Consider the following 18,997-nt stretch of genomic DNA (forward strand, 5'->3'; position numbering starts at 1 on the left):
ATATAAGTGCTACTGGGGCATTTAGTGCACTGGATGAGGTACACCACACGTTGTGATAGGCATATGTAGGACCCATGAGTCTTGAAAGGTGTGTCATGGAGGGTGTTGATCATTGTAGCAGTGGAGATATGTCTGCAGGCTTTACATCTGTTATTCTGGCAGAATCTGTGCTGCTTTGAGTTGGTGTGCCCTGGTCTGTGGGGAGCTTACTTCTGATGATGAGCTTGGAGAGGTTGGGGGGTTGTTTGAAGGCTGGAAGAGGGGGGTTCATGAAAGATTTCTTTCAGGACAGGGTCCACATAGAAAATGGTTTGTAGTTGTTTGATGATTCTTCATATGGGTCCCAGTGTGGAGTGGTAGATAACAACTGTGGGTGTGCAGTCGGAGGAGGTTTTATTTCTGTATTGAAGCAATTCTCTCAGGGTATTTGGGTGGCCACGATGCAATCTACTTCTCTGGTGAAGTGTCCTTGTTTGACAAAGGCAATTTTGTGAGCGTTAAGGTGTATATCTTCGCAGCATGTTCTGTGGTATCTGAGTGCCTGGCTATAGATAAAAGATGTCTTGGGGTGGTTATTGATCTATGAAGGTAGGTGTGGTGATCCGTGGGTTTCTTATATATAGTTGTCTGAAGGGTGTTGAAGCTGATTGTGGTATCCAGGAAGTTGATGCTAGTGTGGGAGTGTTCCAGAGAGAGTTGAATAGACAGGTAGGGGATGTGGAAGTTGTGATGGAAATCTATGTGGGAGTTTAAGTCATCTGTTCAGAGGATGACAATATCATTGATGTATCTCAGGTATATCACTGGTTTTGTGTTGCACTTATCTGGAATGTTTTCTTCAAGGTGGTCCAGGAGGTTGGCATATTGGAGAACCACCCTAATACCCAGGGCTGTTCCCATGGCTTGGACAAAGTGTTTGTTGTTGAATGTAAATTTGTTATGAGTGGGACTGAAATGGATGAGTTTGATGATTTGTTTGAGGGTTGTCCATTGTCTTGTAGATATTTAAGGCAGGTAGGGATGCCGTTATTGTGAGGGATGTTGGTGTGTAGGGAGGCAACATCCCTGGTGGCAAGAATGGTGTTCTGAGGGAGGTTGTTAATGTTGAGGCATTTGTGGAGGAAGTTGGTTGTGTCCTGGAGGAAGCGGGCCCTCTGTGTGGTGAGTGGTTTGAGAATAGTTTCTATGAATCTCGATATTCCTTCAGTAAGAATGCCATAGCCAGATATGATGGATCTGCATGGGTTCCCTTGTGAGTGTATCTTGGGAAGTATGTGGCAGGTCCCTGGGGTGGGTTCGTGAGGGATGAGGTTATAGAGTTATTAGAAAGGCAAGTCATAGACTAATATTCTGTATATACTGTTTTCTTTCCCTTTCCCCTATTTCCCCCCAGATGACAGACTCTAGAATAAATGTGGGTTCATAAAATTGCAATAGTGAAATCCTTGTATGTCTATATACTTGCCTATCTATTAATACTTTTATTATGTCTGTGTCACATAAGATGACAGCATGTAAAATGTGCCTGTCACTGTGATATCTAGGTGCCATATGCAGACTTTAAACCAATTATCAATCCATCCACAAAGGACACTCCTATCAAACCCTCTTCGGTTTAAACCACTTTTATTTAATGGCATTTGTTTTGCCTTTACTTACCTTTGGTTTCATGACAAACATTTTTGAGCATTTCCACTACAATTGTTATTGGTGTGTGCAAAAAGTATGGCTTGTAGTGTGACCTGAAAATGGCAACGCTGGGGTGCATTCTAATCTCCACTGCTATAAAGAGTTCCATAGCTGAGGGCTCTCCATCAAGAAGCCGTGCCCCAAGCTCCCAGGAGTTCCTCCCTGGGCTCTTGCAGCAACAACATCCATATTGAGCCTTGATGTTGCAGTGGGGAGAGGAGAGAGAGGCAATCATTTAGATAGACCCTAGCCCATTAATTGCTTTAAATATTAGGACCAGGACCTTGAAGTGAATGTGCAACTGAATGGAGAGTCAATGGAGAGCACAGAACATAGATGAGATGTGCTTAGTAATCTTTTTTGCCTGGAAAGTGGGCAGCTGTGTGTTGTGTCTGATAAAGCTGTCACATAGTTTATACAGGCAGCCCCAGGTCAAGTGTGCTGCTGTAGTCTAACTTATAGGCAAGGAAATTGTGGATAAGAGTAGCTAGTTCCTCATCTCAAAGGGAAAAATCACAATCTCCTGGTTAGCCAAACATGGAGGATTTGTGACTACTCAAAGCATATTAAACATATGCGTCAGATTTTGCCTTTGGTTACATCTCTGCAACTTCAATGAAGTCAATGCACTGTGAAATCAACACATATGTTTACCCCACAATATGCACTAGAGGCAACTGGTGTGATTCAGGAGAAACACAGAGATACAACTTTTTCTTATTCTGTCAAAGGGACAGAAGTATTCAGCAAACCCATGGGCAGTGGGTATCATAGGCTGGGGGAGGCTGAGCCTCCCCAAACAGCCAGGTGTGGTCCCGGCCACATTCTGCCCCAATCACCCTCCTGCTTCCCACTCTGCAGGCAGCAGTGGGCAGTTCTTCCCCTGTGACATGGCCCCAGCTGGGGCTGGCACTGGGTCCGCACTGTCCGCCCTCCCGGCGCTCTGGGGTCGGGGAGGCTGGGGTCATGCTGACGGGGCCTCCTGGTGCTTCGGGCCGGGGGGGGGAGAAGGGGGCCTTGGGCTGCGCTGCCTGGCCTCCTGGCACTCTGGGGCTGGGGCTGCGCTGCTAGGCCTCCCGGCACTCCGGGGATGGGGGAAGGAGGCTGAGGGTGCTAGCCTGGACAGGAGCCAGCGGCCACAGTAAGGTGGCTCTGGGCATGAGGGGAGCATGGAAGGGGCAGGGCCTCGGGTGGAAGGAGCGGAGCTGAGGGCTAGCTTCCCCGAGCCAGCGGTTCACCTGCCACCCCTGAGCAACCCTCTATACTGTACATTAGCCACAGTATATATACTGCCATCTATTGAACATGTTTGTTATTCCAAAAACCAAGCAAAAGCATTGGCTTGCATTTTTGCCTAATTTGTATTCCTTAATATTCCTATTACTGCTTTATCTTCAGCTACTACTGGTTACACTATTCCCTAACTTTCCATTGATTTCATTGATTAATGGAGCAGTGACACTATAATGGATAACCAGAAGGAGCAGCATGGAAAGTACTAGGGAAATTTGGAAGCTGTTTATAAAACAGAAAAAAACCCCTCTGTGAGCTTTTTCGTCTTGAATTCCTTCTCACAGTGCACTCCAGTTCTTAAGTCACCATACACTGCTGCCAGAGTGAATCGCAACCTGGAGTCACACATGGATATTTGCATAAAGTGCATTATTTTCTTGGATAACTAAATTGATATGGAGTATAACAGTGTCCTCAAAGAACAAAACCCAGAATTACCTCTCACTGTTAAACTAAAAAAGCTAAAACCTAAGAGGTTCTAGGCATCTGCAGCCTCCACTGGATTCAGATGATTTCAGTAGTAGTTGTGACTGCTCAGCAGGTGTTCTCAACACTTGGCTTAAGAACTTTAACAATCATGTAATCAAATATATATAAAAGGAAAGGGTCTGATCTCACTTATTTCATCAGTATATATCTTAAATACAGTTCTTATCACTCTAGAATTAGGCACACAGCCAGAGAGCTATTAGGACTTAAAGCACTGCATGCATGCTGACAGCAGATTCATACCCCTCAAATATCCCACACAACCATTTCACATAGAAAAATGCAACTTGTTCCATCAAAACCAAATAGCCTTTTCCTGAGATCAGGGCCGGCTCCAGGGTTTTGGCTGCCCCAAGCAGCCAAAACCAAAAAAAAAAAAAAAAAGCCGCAATCGCGATCTAAAAAAAGCCGCGATCTCGACCTGCTGCGGCAATTCGGCGGGAGGTCCTTCACTCCCAGGCTGAGTGAGGGACCATCCGCCGAATTGCCGCCGAATACCTGGACCTGCCGCCCCTCTCCGGAGCGGCCGCCCCAAGCACCTGCTTGAGAAGCTGGTGCCTGGAGCCGGCCCTGCCTGAGATTGTCTCTCACTGATATCATTCTTCTTCACGCACTCTGTCATCACATTCTGTCTTGTTGCTAGGGGCCTGGATACGTCAAGCTTTTTATAAAACTGTTCACCTTCCAAGACTATGTCTGGCACTCATAAAATCGAATTAATTGGCTCATCCATACTGTAAGTCGGGTAAAATAATGTAACTTTCAGCATCTTGTGAACTAGATGGGCTCAAAGCAAAATCCTAGATCCTTCATAGTTGAGTCATATTTCTAATAACAAGGCTGATCCTGTGGTCCCTACATATACATAACTCAGCACATTGAAATCAGTGTGAATTTTGCACACACAGGCACTGTAGGATTGGGCTGATGTGTTTTAACAGTAAAAGCAGTAGTGTAACTCCCTCCTCACTTCCTCTCCTGAGCAAATTGCCTATCATGAAAGAAATAATGAAGTGCCTTCTTGGGTCTAACATTCCTCAAGTTGACAGCCAGGAAGCATGCTAACTTCTTAAACATATTTTGTAACATTAAATGGCATTAGGAACAAACAACCGTTGTTCAAGTTTGGCCAGGGCATACTGATGCCAAGCAAATGGCTTGCAACTCGGACAGTAAAGCAGTAACTAGGTGTACAAGGATTTAAAGTTTAAATAATTAAATTTAAAGTTTAAATCATTAAATTTTTCTGTCACCAATCAAAAATCAATATGGGTTTCCAGTTCAAGTGTTGTCTAGCATCATAGATACAATAATTTTCTGTCTTTAGATTCTACAGCCATTACTCCTAACTCTCTTCCTTTACTCCTCAAGATAGAAATCTTCATAATCACACACCCCTCCTTTTCTTGACAGCATTCCGCAATCTCTTTTTCAATCTCCCTCATGCAATATCTCTTTACAGTGGTCAGTGTATATCCGTGCTGCCGTCCGCAAAGAAAAAGGCCTGCCGATCCTGGTGGAGCTACTTCGAATAGACAATGATCGGGTGGTATGTGCAGTTGCTACAGCTTTACGAAACATGGCCTTAGATGTCAGAAATAAGGAGCTAATAGGTATGTTCTTTCTAAACAATCTAAATATTTTCTTTATGTTTTTTACATTTTATAGCTGGATGAAGAAGGTGAGAACAATGCTCTCCTTGTGTTTTGAACAGAATTTCTTGACCTCTTTCTTTTAACGTGTCATATTCAAGTTTGTGTGTGATAGCTCAGTGCTATAGTGTCAGAATCTTTTTTTAATTCATCTAACAACACATTACCAAAATATTGTTTAGTGATTCAATTGCACTGTAATTTTTTTAGGCTGAGAACAATGGCATTTGTATCACAAACACTTAGGAACTGCCACAGTGAGTGAATAAAATCAAAATAACATTAAATTATCATCATCCCTATGCTAAGTACCATTTGTAGTTGTTATCATTGTAGCACTTCCATCTTCCAGATGGAGGATCCAGGCAAGGGCAACTACTTCAGATCCCATGATTATTTAGTACACCTTATACAGAGGATTACAAAGTGGAAGCCTTAACATAAGGAATTAGTGGAGAGTTCCAGAAATTCATTGGACAGAGGGGTACTTTCAAACGTGCCTTAATTCATGAGCGCATGTGCAGCTAAGGAGGGTAACTCGCTCACCTCAATTACAGTTTTGTCTTTAATCTCCAGTTGTATGACAGTCATATTTCTTGTTTTTTAACTTAAATTCACCCTAACATTGTCGATTTAGACGTTACAAGACATGACATTTTTATCTCGATGTTTTATTTATGCACAACAGAATAGCAGTCGAAATATCCATACTGGAAATAAATTATCATAATTCTCTTACTTCCTGTGTAGATTAAGAGGTATTTTTAATGTATTTTTGCTGATTCATTAATTCTTAATTACACTCCCCCAAATATTGGCGCATATAGGCTGCTTCCCCTTACCTCCCCCCCACTTTTAATCACAGAATCATATGAGCAGATGCTTTGACCTGTGTCCCTTATATTATTTGTATTACAATACTATGAGGCACTAACCAAGACTGGGGCCTCATCACACTAGGTGCTATTCAGGCATATAGTATGAGAAAGTCTCTGCCCCCAAAGAGCTTACAGTTTAAACAGACAAAGGGTAGAAGGGAAAATAGTGCTGAAGTGACTTGCCCATAGTCACAGCTAGTTTACGGCAGAGTCGGGGATATAACCTAAATCTCCTGACATTCAGCTCATTGCCCGCTCTACTAGACCACGCTGCTGGTGTAGTTTCACCCTTATGTTGTTCTTGAACAAACTGATGTGAAAGTTGGCTTTGGATAATTCATTGGGTCCTCTGCTTGCAGCATGTAAGTTACTATCTACTCTTTCTTGTTTATTCACTGTTTATTGACTTCCAATAATTTTCTAAAAAAAGAAATTAGAGCTGGAGAAAATGTATTAGTCTGTCTAATCTGAGCATCTAGCAGACCATTTTGTAATAGAGAGATCTTTCTCCCATGGACCCACCTCATAATCACTAATATCTCCTTAAAGGCTGGATTATCAAACTACTTTACTCCATGGACCACCACTAAGAGTTTTGCAGAGCACTGTTAATTCACAGACCACATCTTGGCAACCACTGCTGTAGTCCATTAGTGTAGAATTGTTCCCTACAATATCCCGGGCAGTTCTTTATGTTCTTCTCCATAGATGACCGTTATCACAAAAAAACCCATGCCCTTTACACATAATTTTAGGACGGAGTGGTCTCCCTTCTTAACTGCAGTTAACATCATTTCATTTACTAGTCCACTTCTCCTGTTGCCTTTTCTATTCTTTAATTTTTAATTGAAATGTTTGTTTCTGTTCCAAAACTGAAAGCTCCACTTAAAACAATAACATTTCATATGTGTAAATGATGGTGTCTTTAAATGAGAAGTTCCAAATGCAAACGTGTTTATAAAATATGGATAATAAGACACTACTTGCATCAGCTTCGCATTTGAATGGTTTCCAGAATTCTTGGAACAAATTCTTGGACAAACAAATAAAACTGTTTTCAGAGTAGCAGCCGTGTTAGTCTGTATCCACAAAAAGAACAGGAGTACTTGTGGCACCTTAGAGACTAACAAATTTATTAGAGCATAAGCTTTTGTGGGCTATGCATCTGAAGAAGTGGGCTGTAGCCCATGAAAGCTTATGCTCTAACAAATTTGTTAGTCTCTAAGGTGCCACAAGTACTCCTGTTCTTTTTGCAAATAGAACTGTGTATACAAAAGAAAAAAAGTTGTTTGAAAATTATTACCTAAGGAAAGAATTTTATAAACCAAACACGGATGGATGCTTGAAGTTAAAATATTTATGGAAAATCAGAGTGATTCTGAGAAATTGCAATTAGTTCGTTAGCGAGTTGAATCATATTTTTCCTAGAGGCATTAGTAGGAATATTACACTACTCGAGAAATGTAAATTTGCCAATATGACAGGAAAGTTATTAGGATAATGCCTGTAGCACTTTTGGCCGTACTCTGTACATCTAGTATTTTACTTAGTTAGGTTAGTTGTTTGTTTGTTTGTTTATTTATTGATTGGGGGTTTTTGTGGTGCTCACAGGGCCGGCTCTAGGCACCAGCATGTGCTTGGGGCAGCACTTTCCAAGGGGCGGCACTCCGGCCCCTTTTTTTTTTTTTTTGCTTGGGGCGCAAAAAGCCGGGAGCCGGCCCTGAGCAGAGGTGAGCTGCGGTGGTGGGGGGTACAGGGAGGGCCGCAGGAAGTAACCCTGGGGGGAACCGTTCCCTCCCCCCCCAGCTAACCTCCGCCTCCTCCCCCGAGCGCGCCGCCACTCTGCTTCTCCCCCCTCCCTCCCAGGCAATCCTCCCCCGGGTGCGGCGCGGCTGCGGATTTGGGGAAGGGGCGGAGTTGGGACGGGGCCAGGGGAGCGCGGGAAAATTTTTTTGCTTGGGGCAGCAAAAAAATTAGAGCTGGCCCTGGGCGCTCATCACCATACAGTCTGAAAGCTTAAGCATAAAGCTTAATTAAGTTATCCTTTTAGCACCTTTGTGAAGTACAGAGGTGGAATTAACTCCATTTTACAGATGGGGAATTTAGGGACAGAAAGATAAAGGTCTGTATTTTTAAAGGTTTCAGAGTAGCAGCTGTGTTAGTCTGTATCCGCAAAAAGAACAGGAGTACTTGTGGCATATGTATGTATTTTTGTATATATATCTCCTCAATATATGTTCCATTCTATATGCATCCGAAGAAGTGGGCTGTAGTCCACGAAAGCTTATGCTCTAATAAATTTGTTAGTCTCTAAGGTGCTACAAGTACTCCTGGTTTTTTTGTATTTTTAAAAGTGGTCACTGTTTTGCATGCATCAGTTTCTGAACACCAACTATGACACCTTTGGCCTGATTTTCAGAGATACTGAATATCCGCAGTTCCAAATGAAGTCAGCTCATGTTTGGGTACTCAGCAGTTTTGAATATGAGGCCCAATGTATGTTGCGTTGGGGATACAAAATATATGGCCATTTTTGAAAATGTATGGCCCAAGTGTCTTGGTCAAGGTCACATATGATATCTGCAGCATCGCAGGGACCAAAACCTAGATCTTTTGAGTCCTAGTCTAGTGCCTTGACTCTAAGACCATCTTTCCTCTTTCTCATAAATTCTGCTGTTTGGACATGGTCAGTATAATACTTTGATAGACAACTTCCTAGGAAAGCCAAGTGCTTGAGGAAGCGGTGTTGATGCATTCCTGTGTCGGCAAGAAGTAGTAGCATGTATTTATTCCTCAGTCTCAGTGAGTCAGTACTGACCCAGAATGGTGGTACAGTGTAATACCGAGCTAAAGATGCCCCTTCTCTCTATACTGAAGTGAAACAAAACCCTGGATTGACAGCCTTCAGATTTTGGGGCTGGAGATTCAAAGTCTAGATCTGAAACTTGTGGCTTATGCTCAACTCTGAAAAATATAAAATGTAATATAAACAAGAATTTCATATTTTACATAAAGTGCACAGTACTATATTGTATGTACCAAGCTGTACCACTGTGGTAATACAGATCCTGCATCTAAGCTAATAAGTCACTTTGAAAAGTCACCTTTACTCTTCTGCAAAACATCCATTTGTCAATTCAAATACTACAGCAACTTTATGCACAAAAGGGTGAATACAATGCATAAAATGGAAGAATGATGATGGTTTTTAAATTTTCAGAGAACGATTGAGCCTTTAAACATTTTATTTAAGATCTGTATCTCTCTAGTATATGCTTGCTATGACTTAATACCAGCATTTTTATATAATCTGGTACTTCTAGTTTTTGCTCTTAGAACAGCAGATAAATACAATATCTCAAGTACCACATTGTGGTTGGTAGCTCTTGATAGATGTTGACTTTTTAGTGGCAAAACTATATGTATTTTTGCCTATCTTTATTTCTATTAGATTAAAAAGACATTCAAAAACTAAAGCCTGTCACCACTGAGTAAAGAAGCTGGCTACTTTTTATCTAATTTTCCTCCTTGTTTTTGTTAAAATGTAACTGAGCATAAGAACATAGGATTTGCCTTACGAAAATCACAGCAACTATCCATCATCTAGTCTGGAAACCTATTACTTCAGAGGTAGTCAAAAATAAAAATTGCTCTAGACCGGAGGTTCCCAAAGTGGGCGATACCACCCCCTAGGGGGCGCTGGAACGATCCAGGGGGGCAGTAGTAGCCTCGGGTGCAATTGGGGGGCGTTGAATAAAAATAAGGGAGCGGTGGAAGCATAAAGAAAGAAGACAATATAAAAAAATTTTGAAAAACCGTTCGTACATGTTTCATTTGTTGTGTAACATAGAGTTAAAGTTGTAGTGATTACTTTATTTTCCAAATAAATTCACAAATTATAACCGATCAGGTGTCAAGTCCGCCAACAGCTCTTAACAAGCAAGTGTTGGCAGGTGAGCATGTCGCGCATTGTCGGGAAGTCCAGCATGCATCGACAGGAATATGTGCGTGTAATGACTTGTTTACAATATGATACTATAAATAGGCGACATGTATGAAATCTAATTTAGATTGTTTCTGAGTTGTGTAAAAAGCAGTTAACAATAGTGCAATAAGTATTTAAAATTTTTTATTCAAATTCGATACCTTCGATCTTTACGGATTATGGATCACATACAAAGCAAATTGTATTATTGTTGTTTCAATAAAACAGCAATTTACATGTGAGTATTTTTATACATTTTCTTACATATCTACCGTACGTTTCTGTGTCTCTAGTGCTTACTAAAAATAAAATCGTAGCAGGCTGGTGTCGGTACAGTACTATTTGAAGTGTACAGTCAATATATTTGTCATATTTTTTATTACAATATTAACGAAAACAGGGGAATGCAATCGTAAAAAAACTGTTAACTATTAACATTTATTTATATCTATCGAATCATCTGTGTTAATTGGTAAATAAGGCGTGTGTTAATAAGGAACAATTATTTAAATAAGGGCAAACTAAATTAAAACTATTAACTGATTTTTAATTGCATATTGATTATTTTTAAATTAATTATTTCTTGATAAATTTAGTTTGATATTTGACAATTTAATATCAAATACATATATCTAATGCTGAGCAAAGAACAAAACCCAGTTTATTAGTTTCATTAGTATTTTAGTTTGGTTGTCTTTTGCCGTCTTACGCAAAAACCACTGTATACCTGATGTTGTGGGTGATATTCTAATAACACATCTTTCTTTACTATGTTGTAGGACATAGGTAGAAATATAGATACATAAAAGAACGCAAATTTGTCACTGCATCTTTCTGTTTGTTCGCTTAAAGAAGGTAGATTTCCAGGGGGGCACTGAGTAATTTTTTTCTGAAAAGGGGGCGGTAGGCCAAATAAGTTTGGGAACCTCTGCTCTAGACAATTGAGCAATGCTGTATGTGTAGGGGGAAAGGCCTCTCTGCCTATTAATTATTATTAATTACTATTATTATTATTTCAGTATTTCCCATAATGTCATAGGTGCTTTCCATCAGAAAAAGTACATAGAGATATAGACAGGTTTAAATCATATATACATTTACATTAAACAAATATTTTTATAGCAGCAGAGATTACCTTACCCAGAACCATGACAGCCAATTATCTTTCCTTAGCATGAATAACAATAAATGTTGTTATTTGTGATAATGTTATTCAGCCTCTTTTTAAATCTAGCCCAAATATTTAACTCTGTGACACCTTGTTCCACTGCACAGGCTTCCTTTTATTATTGTTGTTGTTGAGATATTGTTTAGTTTTGAAGCCTGCATGGCTTGTTGACTTCTGCTTACCTTCCTCATTTCATCATCAGTTATTTCAAAATATTTATTACACAGAAGCACTATGTTTCCTGCATAAAATTAAACATCTACAATACAATGTCGTCTTCACAAAAAAGAAAAGGAACAAAAGACCCAAACCAGAATGTGATCCAGCAAACCCTTATTCACGCAATGGTCCCAATGATGGGACTAAATATGTGATATAAACGTTTGCAGGGCAGGGGCCTTAGCTGCAACCATTCATATCTTAGTCATATGTATAATTCCTTTAATTATCCAACCTACTTTGTTGAAAGTTATCAAAGAAACAGGTTTTTAAAAGGACCAATGTTATTGTCAAGCTGTAACATTTCATTTATAGGAAAAATACGTTTTTCAACTTGTTTCAATGGTTGTGCACTGTGAACAGTTCTTGTAGGAAAACTGGTCTTTTAGTAATATATACTTGGAATTCTACTTTATTTGAATTTAAGAAAATATTTGCACAAATATTGTCCTGAGTAAATCATTTTAAAGTGAGATGGGCCCAATTGGACACAAGATGCAAAGCAGTGAAGTCTCAGGCTATACATTTTGATGCAAGTTAATGTTTAGATCTGTTAATTAGCAAAGTTGTGGCCTATTAGCTTATGCTAGAGTAATTGTAAGGGTTTGTGACAGTGGTTAGTGGCACCAGAAAAGAGATTTGTTGAATTCAGAGTGTAAATGGGATCTAGTCTTACAAATTGGCTGTTTTTTTGGTATTATTGTAAATTGGCTAGTTTTGCATGGAATAATTCTTTAATAAAGGAGTCAAATATAAAGTCACATTCAATACTCATATTCATTTTCAGAAAGAACATTTGTGATGCTATAATGTATAGGTTTAACCGTATCGTAAGAGGAAAAAAAGAGAAATTTACTTAATCCACAATTTCTAATAGAAATGTTTTATAATTAGCATAATTAATTGTCCTCTTGCAATTTAAAGCATCACTGGTACTGTAACAGTTTAGAGCCATTGTAATAGTTTGGTAGCATAAACACCTGTAAAATACTGATTAAATATTCATAATAAAGAATCATAGAAACGTAGGCCTGGAAGGGACTTTGAGAAGTCACCAAGTCCAGGAGGCAGGGCCAAGTAAAGCTAGACCATTCCTGACAGATGTTGGTCTAACATGTTCTTAAACCCTCCAGTGATGGGGATTCCACAACCTCCCTTGGAAGTCTATTCCAGAGCTTAACCACCTTTATAGCTGGAAAGTATTTCCTAATATCATGTTCCTAGGCTATGACACACACACACCCTCATAAAATATTTAATTAATCAGGTAAGTGCTATGATCTAGTGACATGAGTTGTAAAGTGAAACCAGAGAGTTTGGGGTAGGACTAGACTTTAATACCAAGCACTTAGACCATAATAATGGATACAGTATTATTGATGTTAAAGCAAATGAGACATGGAGACACTAAAGCCCATATTCAAAGATGTTGACGTTAACAGAAAGACTCTCATTGACTTCAGTGGGCTTTGTATCTAGTCCTGAAGCAGGATGATCAAACCCACTGTGTGGAGAGGGCCAAATTTTGATTATTATTCCTGACCTGAAGCTATAAAGTTAGGGCCATGTATTGCATTACTCTTGTCCACTGCTCATTTCCCACTTATGTCAATAGATATGTACAAAGACCAAGGGTAATGTATGTCCCTTCTGTAACTAAACTTTTAGTCACTGATGTTACTTTTCCATTCAGCATCATTAAGTGGGGGGAAATGATGGTGAGCATTTTTAAGACTTGCTATTTCTGCACTTTTTAAAACACATTTCTGAGTCATGCACAAAGTATGTGCAGTTGTGTACCTAAATTATTTTCAGTCATCCCTTTAAGTTTCATCTTTGGGTTTGAGGCTGAGCTTAACATTGGGTTGAGATAAATATGGGCACAACTCTGAAGAGTCGTTTCACAGTGCTACACTGATTCACAGTTGGAAGATTCCCTTTGCAGCCATAAGAAATGGAAATTTATTTTTTTTTAATGAAAGTTTACACTGTACAGAATATAAATCTGTCATAGAGGCCAGATAGCTATGGCATCTATCCTGAATTTGGCCCCCCTTACAACATGGTCACATTTTAATAGCATTCCTTTGTTTCAATATCTGTATCAGCTACAGAGGAAATATCTTATTCACTTACCAGGTTGCAAGAAACAGCAGCTACAAGAAATCCTAGTGTATATTAATACACCAACTGGATGGGTAACTGGATGGGTTGGGGGATTTTTAAGCATTTTACCTCTAGTTCACGGTTTCTGATCTGGTCTAATGCAGTAGTGGCCAGAACTCAAGACCACATAGGAGTTTTTCATTGGATTGTGTGAAAAGAATGGACGGTTTCAGTCTTCTTCCTGTTGGATAGAAATCTGAATCATAAAAACTGCCAGCAGAGTGGGGCATTAATTGATACCTTTGGCTGACAGCCTTAACAGTATCAAAAGAGAGCCAAAGGATTTGACTGGTCAGTAAGAGTGAGCAACACTCTACCCTCTTCTTTCCCCTCTTGGCATATAACAGTAGGCCCCCTCTGTTTCAGGTTTAAGGCACACTGGCGGTGTAGTGTGGGAATGTCTTTGCTGCTAGTCATCATGATGTACCTGTTCTGTGGAGAAATAAAGCAGTTCCATCTCCAGAGGGCTGTCATTCTGGCACTTTTCACAGTCACTAAAATGTACTTCTAAAAATTAAATAATCAAAATAAAAAACAAATGAGAAACTAGCAGAGTGTGCTGGCTACTAACAACGTATTATCCTTCTATATTCCCTATATAAAGGGACCCTTTCAGCATAAAGGATTTGTGCCAAAGAAGTCTAGTGTGGAAGCAAACATTATACTGGGCTTCTCTCCCATTGGTTAAAAGATGATGTTCCCTCCATTCACTATAAATAGACAAGGAAAAATGCCTGATGAAGTGAGCATTCACCCACGAAAGCTTATGCTCCAATACTTCTGTTAGTCTTAAAGGTGCCACAGGACACTCTGTTGCTTTTTACAGATCCAGACTAACACAGCTACCCCTCTGATACTTGATTAAAAGAGCAATTTATGAAAATCCTGGTTCTAAGTGAGTGAGGATGAATTCAGACCCCCCCCAAAATTCATGACACATTAAGTAGAGCAAAGATATCTTATCATTTTCTGCCAGACTTTTTCTTTGTTGTTGGTTTAATAAAAGCAACCCCAATCCAACTATCTTTATAATGACAGGCATAATTCTGAAGAAAGCCTTTTTGAAAAATGTTAAAAACTTGTTGTAATGCTGTAATGAAGTTTACTATATTATCCAGGGTTGACCTGGAAGGGAGTTAGGGTTGTTGAAGTTTAATCAAGAAAACATAGAACTAAAACTGAAAATAATTTCTGCCATTCTGTACTGCACCTACAATATAGCTTCCTTATCAAATATAGTTTTGTAGTCTCAGTAGCCAAGATTGGACTTGTTACATGCAGCTTTTGTTCTTTTTAACTTTAAGCTCTTCAGAATCTTTGTGCAAACATCTGCATGGATTTGAAAAGAAACACAATGTGTTTTTATTGAATTAAGTAGCTCAATCTCTGGAATGTTAAATTAATATAAATTCACAGTGCACATGCCAGAAAACATTAGTCATTGTCCTCATCTGTGAGTATTTGTTTGTAGAAGGTTGAGGATAGATTATATACTTCAGCTTACTGTTTAATTTAAATCAATTCTTATTGCATTTCATTTACTATGTTTAATAATTGAGGTGCACAAAATAAATAGCACAGTGCAGAGAGTCCTGGAAAAGACAAGAAGCCTGATATAAAAGACAAAAAAAACTGATTTAAAGAGGCATGAAAGAATCATGGATGAAAATAAGTACTTTTCCCTTATTTTCTGTGATGTCATCAATATTGATTATATCGAGAAAGCGAAAGATACTAATTCAACAATATTTAGAGGGTAAACACAAAATTATGCTTTATAGAGATTTATGATACATTTATTTTAAAGTCAGAGGTGCCCAGATTCAAATGAAGACTTATTGACATAAGCCAAGAATTGAGAAAAGATCAAATAATTCATACAAGTTGAAATGTTAAATAATTGCCAGGGATATTATTTAAAGGGGAACTGTCAAGTCTAGACCTACAGTATGGCCAAATGTCAGTGGTGAAATTCTGCTGTCAGGAAGCTTCTAGTGCTTAACTCATAAGGTTTCATCAGCTTTTGTTGAGGGCAGCTCAGCTTTTACTTAATTCTGTCTGGCCTATCTCAAACACATTTCTGATGTGCGGACCTAGTTGTTGTAGGGAGCTTAAAAATCTGCACTGTAAGTGCATCTCTTATGAGAAAAGTAACACTGTAAAAATATTACCACACGGTTCCATGTTTTATTATCTCAACCATTTCTGTATCCTACAGTATATGCTCAGTTTGCAAGTAAAAAGATTGGAATTTTTGGCACTGCAAGCATGTCACATTCCACCTGGGCCATGAAGGTCAAGCTGGTTTCCTTGCTTCTTATGCCTCATCACCAGCTGTAAAACTTTTCCAGGCCAAATTAGGCCACCTGTTATTCTTGTACTAATCCACTGCAAAAGTTGGAACGTATTCAATAATTCTACTGAAAATACACAAGAAGGAGCAAAAGCCGGCTCATACACTCTTAGTTCTATAGTCTCTGCAGGACAACAATAGTAAAAAGCGGTAAAAACAATATTGTTGTCACGCAAGTCAGCAGAGATGACTGATTACACATACAGATCTGTGGAGTAACAGAGTGCTACTTTCATTGTTTCCTCTTAGAGTAGAGTCATAGTCTAAGAAATATATTTAAGCTAACAGTTAAATATGTTTGTTAGATCAAGATGTCTCATTTTATTAACCACAGATTCTGCTTCCTAATCAAAAAATTCCCTGAAACTATAATGATCGTATTCCTGACAGTGATATAACCTTGTCTGAAGCATATGTCTGTTTCTGCTAGAAATACAGGGTCCCTGTGGATCATCTGAAATGACTCTATGACAGATTATCCAGACAATAATCATTTAAAATGCTACACTCAGTACGTCAGATATGTACTATAAATTCTGCATGCATGTAATCAGTGTTATCAGGAGGTTAGATTTTGCAAGAAAGCACTAAAAGTTGCAACATCTTGTGCATGTTGTCCAGAAAATCCTAGTTTGCATGAGACTGCCAAAAAAGCAAACAAGTGATATACCTTTTCACTTCATTGCAGTGTACCTTACAAGCCAGAAAATGCCGCAAGCCACACCTTGTGTTACTTTTGAGATAAGCAATTTCCATTCTGTACTCCTGCACACATGGTGCTAAAGTAGTTAAACTGTAACTATCTATTTCTCTCACCTCAGAAGACTGACATTTTAAACAAATGATGCAAAATTAATTTTCATCTCTATTTCTCAGTTTATTCTTGCTGAGAAATGTTATACATCTGGTCTGAGGAAAATGAGCATAATGGGTATAATTGTCTACAACATATGGAAGTAGAAATACATCTCTCACAAACTGGTAAAGTAACTTAAAAATGGAATTTAAATCCTCCAAGTATTGTTCTAAATCCACATAGTAGTTTTGAAAAGTAAAGTTTGTGTGACATCTATACATTGACAGATAAGTATATAAAAACAGATGTTTTCTGACAATTCGTTATCATCTCTGTATCAGAGAAGGATTTATTCTTACAAAGGTGTGGAATAACTTGGCCTCCTGAAATGGATATCCAGTGAAGCCAAATGCAAATGATAGAAATTGAGCATATGGCATTTTGTGCTTAAAGCACCTTTTTTGGACAAACTACAACTGCTTTTAAATACACCTGTACAGGCTGCATGCTACACAGAGAAGCAGTGAAACGGGGCCTGTTAAGGGAGAACTACCAAATCCATATTAAGGCGGAAAGCAGCTGCTCCAGTTTATTCTCTCCTCTGTTGCCAAGACCCTGCAAAGACCTGCCTTCCTCCATGATTGGAGCACTGCATCTCCTAAGAACTTGGAAGGTGGGAGCAGTCAGGGGAAGGATCAGATGCCAGGAGCAACTATTGCACATTACATGCTCCTCTTTCAAATGGGTAAATTTCCAAAACAACCTGCAGATTACTGCTGATCATTCTAAGAGTTAACCCCATATATGTGGCTTCAAACCTCCACCCTCACCCCATCCTAACTTGGTGTAGCTGGCTACAGAGGGCCACTTGGCAGCCCAACACTTGAATCAGGCAATCACCTGGGTGCTGGGGGTCAAGGAAATTGTGCAGAGGCACCTTCCACCTCTGGTGGGTTGAGGTAATGCATTTCTTGGGACACCTTCAAGATTCCAATTCAAAATAGCCATTGCCCCAGCACCCTCCGCCAGTTTTCAGCTATTTTGGGGTGGAGAGATGTGAAACACCCTTTCATATCTCTCGCTAATGGGAAAATTGGAAGGAAACTGAGTGGGTAGAAACTCACAAATTTCCAAGCCTCTGAAATCCCATATAATAGTAGCATGTGACGCTACATATGAGGCTCTAGAAGAATCTCTTGGATCATCAGATACATGTTTTGAATCACAAAAGACCCCACTTCCCAAGCACAATGATGTTTGAACGGGTTAGCTGAATTTGGCAAAGAGCAGAGAGTTTTCACAGAAAAGTGCATCATGAGCACCAATACCACACTTGATGCCCTTTTTGTAAGAGGGATCTAGTGTCCTGAGTAAATTCCTACTCATTTATTTGGAATGAATAGTGTTTCTCTTCCTGGCCCAGACTGTTACATAGCATTATGTAAAGTGTTAACAGCTGCCAAATTCCATCAAAGAAGTGGGTTTATTTCCAAGTTGGATCAAATTAATTCTGTTCTGTATACTCCTTACCTACATTACAGGGATCCTGTTAAATTTAGACTTAATGTTGAGAACCTTGAATGAAAGCTGCTATAGAAGTGCAAAAGCATCATCCTTCCAGTGCTGCAAAAAAGTCTTCCCAAACAATTTTTGATAAAACAGCAAATTTCTTCTTTTAGCCTGGCTAAACATGGTGATGTATTTAGGCAGACTGTGACTGGCCTTGCAGTAGGTCACAGTTGTGGAGAGATCCGAGATCATATCAGCCACATTTGTTGTGGGGAGTAGAGACATTGTGTCACTATTATGGAGGGCAGAGGAAAACCTTTTTCAGGAAGTGTTTTGAACTAGGGACTGCTTACTTGCAACAATTAATTCAGACACTTCCTAGGGAGAACATAATTTTCTATCATTTATAATTGTTTTAAGTGTTACAAGCTGTTGTTACCTGCAAAGTCACTAATGCCTCAAGTACCCTTTCACCTGCAAGTGTCAAAACACACTAGTTAAAATTTTACTGAGCTGTCTGTGTTAGGCCAGAGAAAGAATAATAGAATGCTGATGGAGAGTTTACACATTTTCTTCTTACACTTAGTCGTGTACAGCATAGATTTAGATCAGGAGTGCAGGATCTCTCCAAACCTTATTGCTGGACTAACTAGAAACACGGAAGTTACATTTTAGCTTTATGCTCTTAATTAGGGAAAGTTCTGTTGGATATCAGTCCAAGCAATCTGGCCTGCAAAATCCAGTTGGTGAGACTTTCTTGGTACTCGGACACTATGGTGATGGACAAATAGATTTAGCTA

General features: G+C 39.3%; 1 protein-coding gene across 3 annotated transcripts in view; it reads left to right on the plus strand.

Moving 5' to 3' along the window:
- The window catches only part of CTNND2 (catenin delta 2), a 1,183,216-nt gene that overhangs the window by 1,067,212 nt on the left and 97,007 nt on the right, over positions 1-18,997 (plus strand). For all 3 annotated transcript variants that reach the window (XM_054019141.1, XM_054019142.1, XM_054019143.1), the window contains one exon: positions 4,934-5,084. In XM_054019141.1, coding sequence (XP_053875116.1) covers positions 4,934-5,084 — 151 coding nt within the window. The remainder of the gene's footprint in view (positions 1-4,933; positions 5,085-18,997) is intronic.

This window comes from Malaclemys terrapin, chromosome 2 (assembly GCF_027887155.1).
Source record: "Malaclemys terrapin pileata isolate rMalTer1 chromosome 2, rMalTer1.hap1, whole genome shotgun sequence".
Lineage (NCBI taxonomy): Eukaryota > Metazoa > Chordata > Testudines > Emydidae > Malaclemys > Malaclemys terrapin.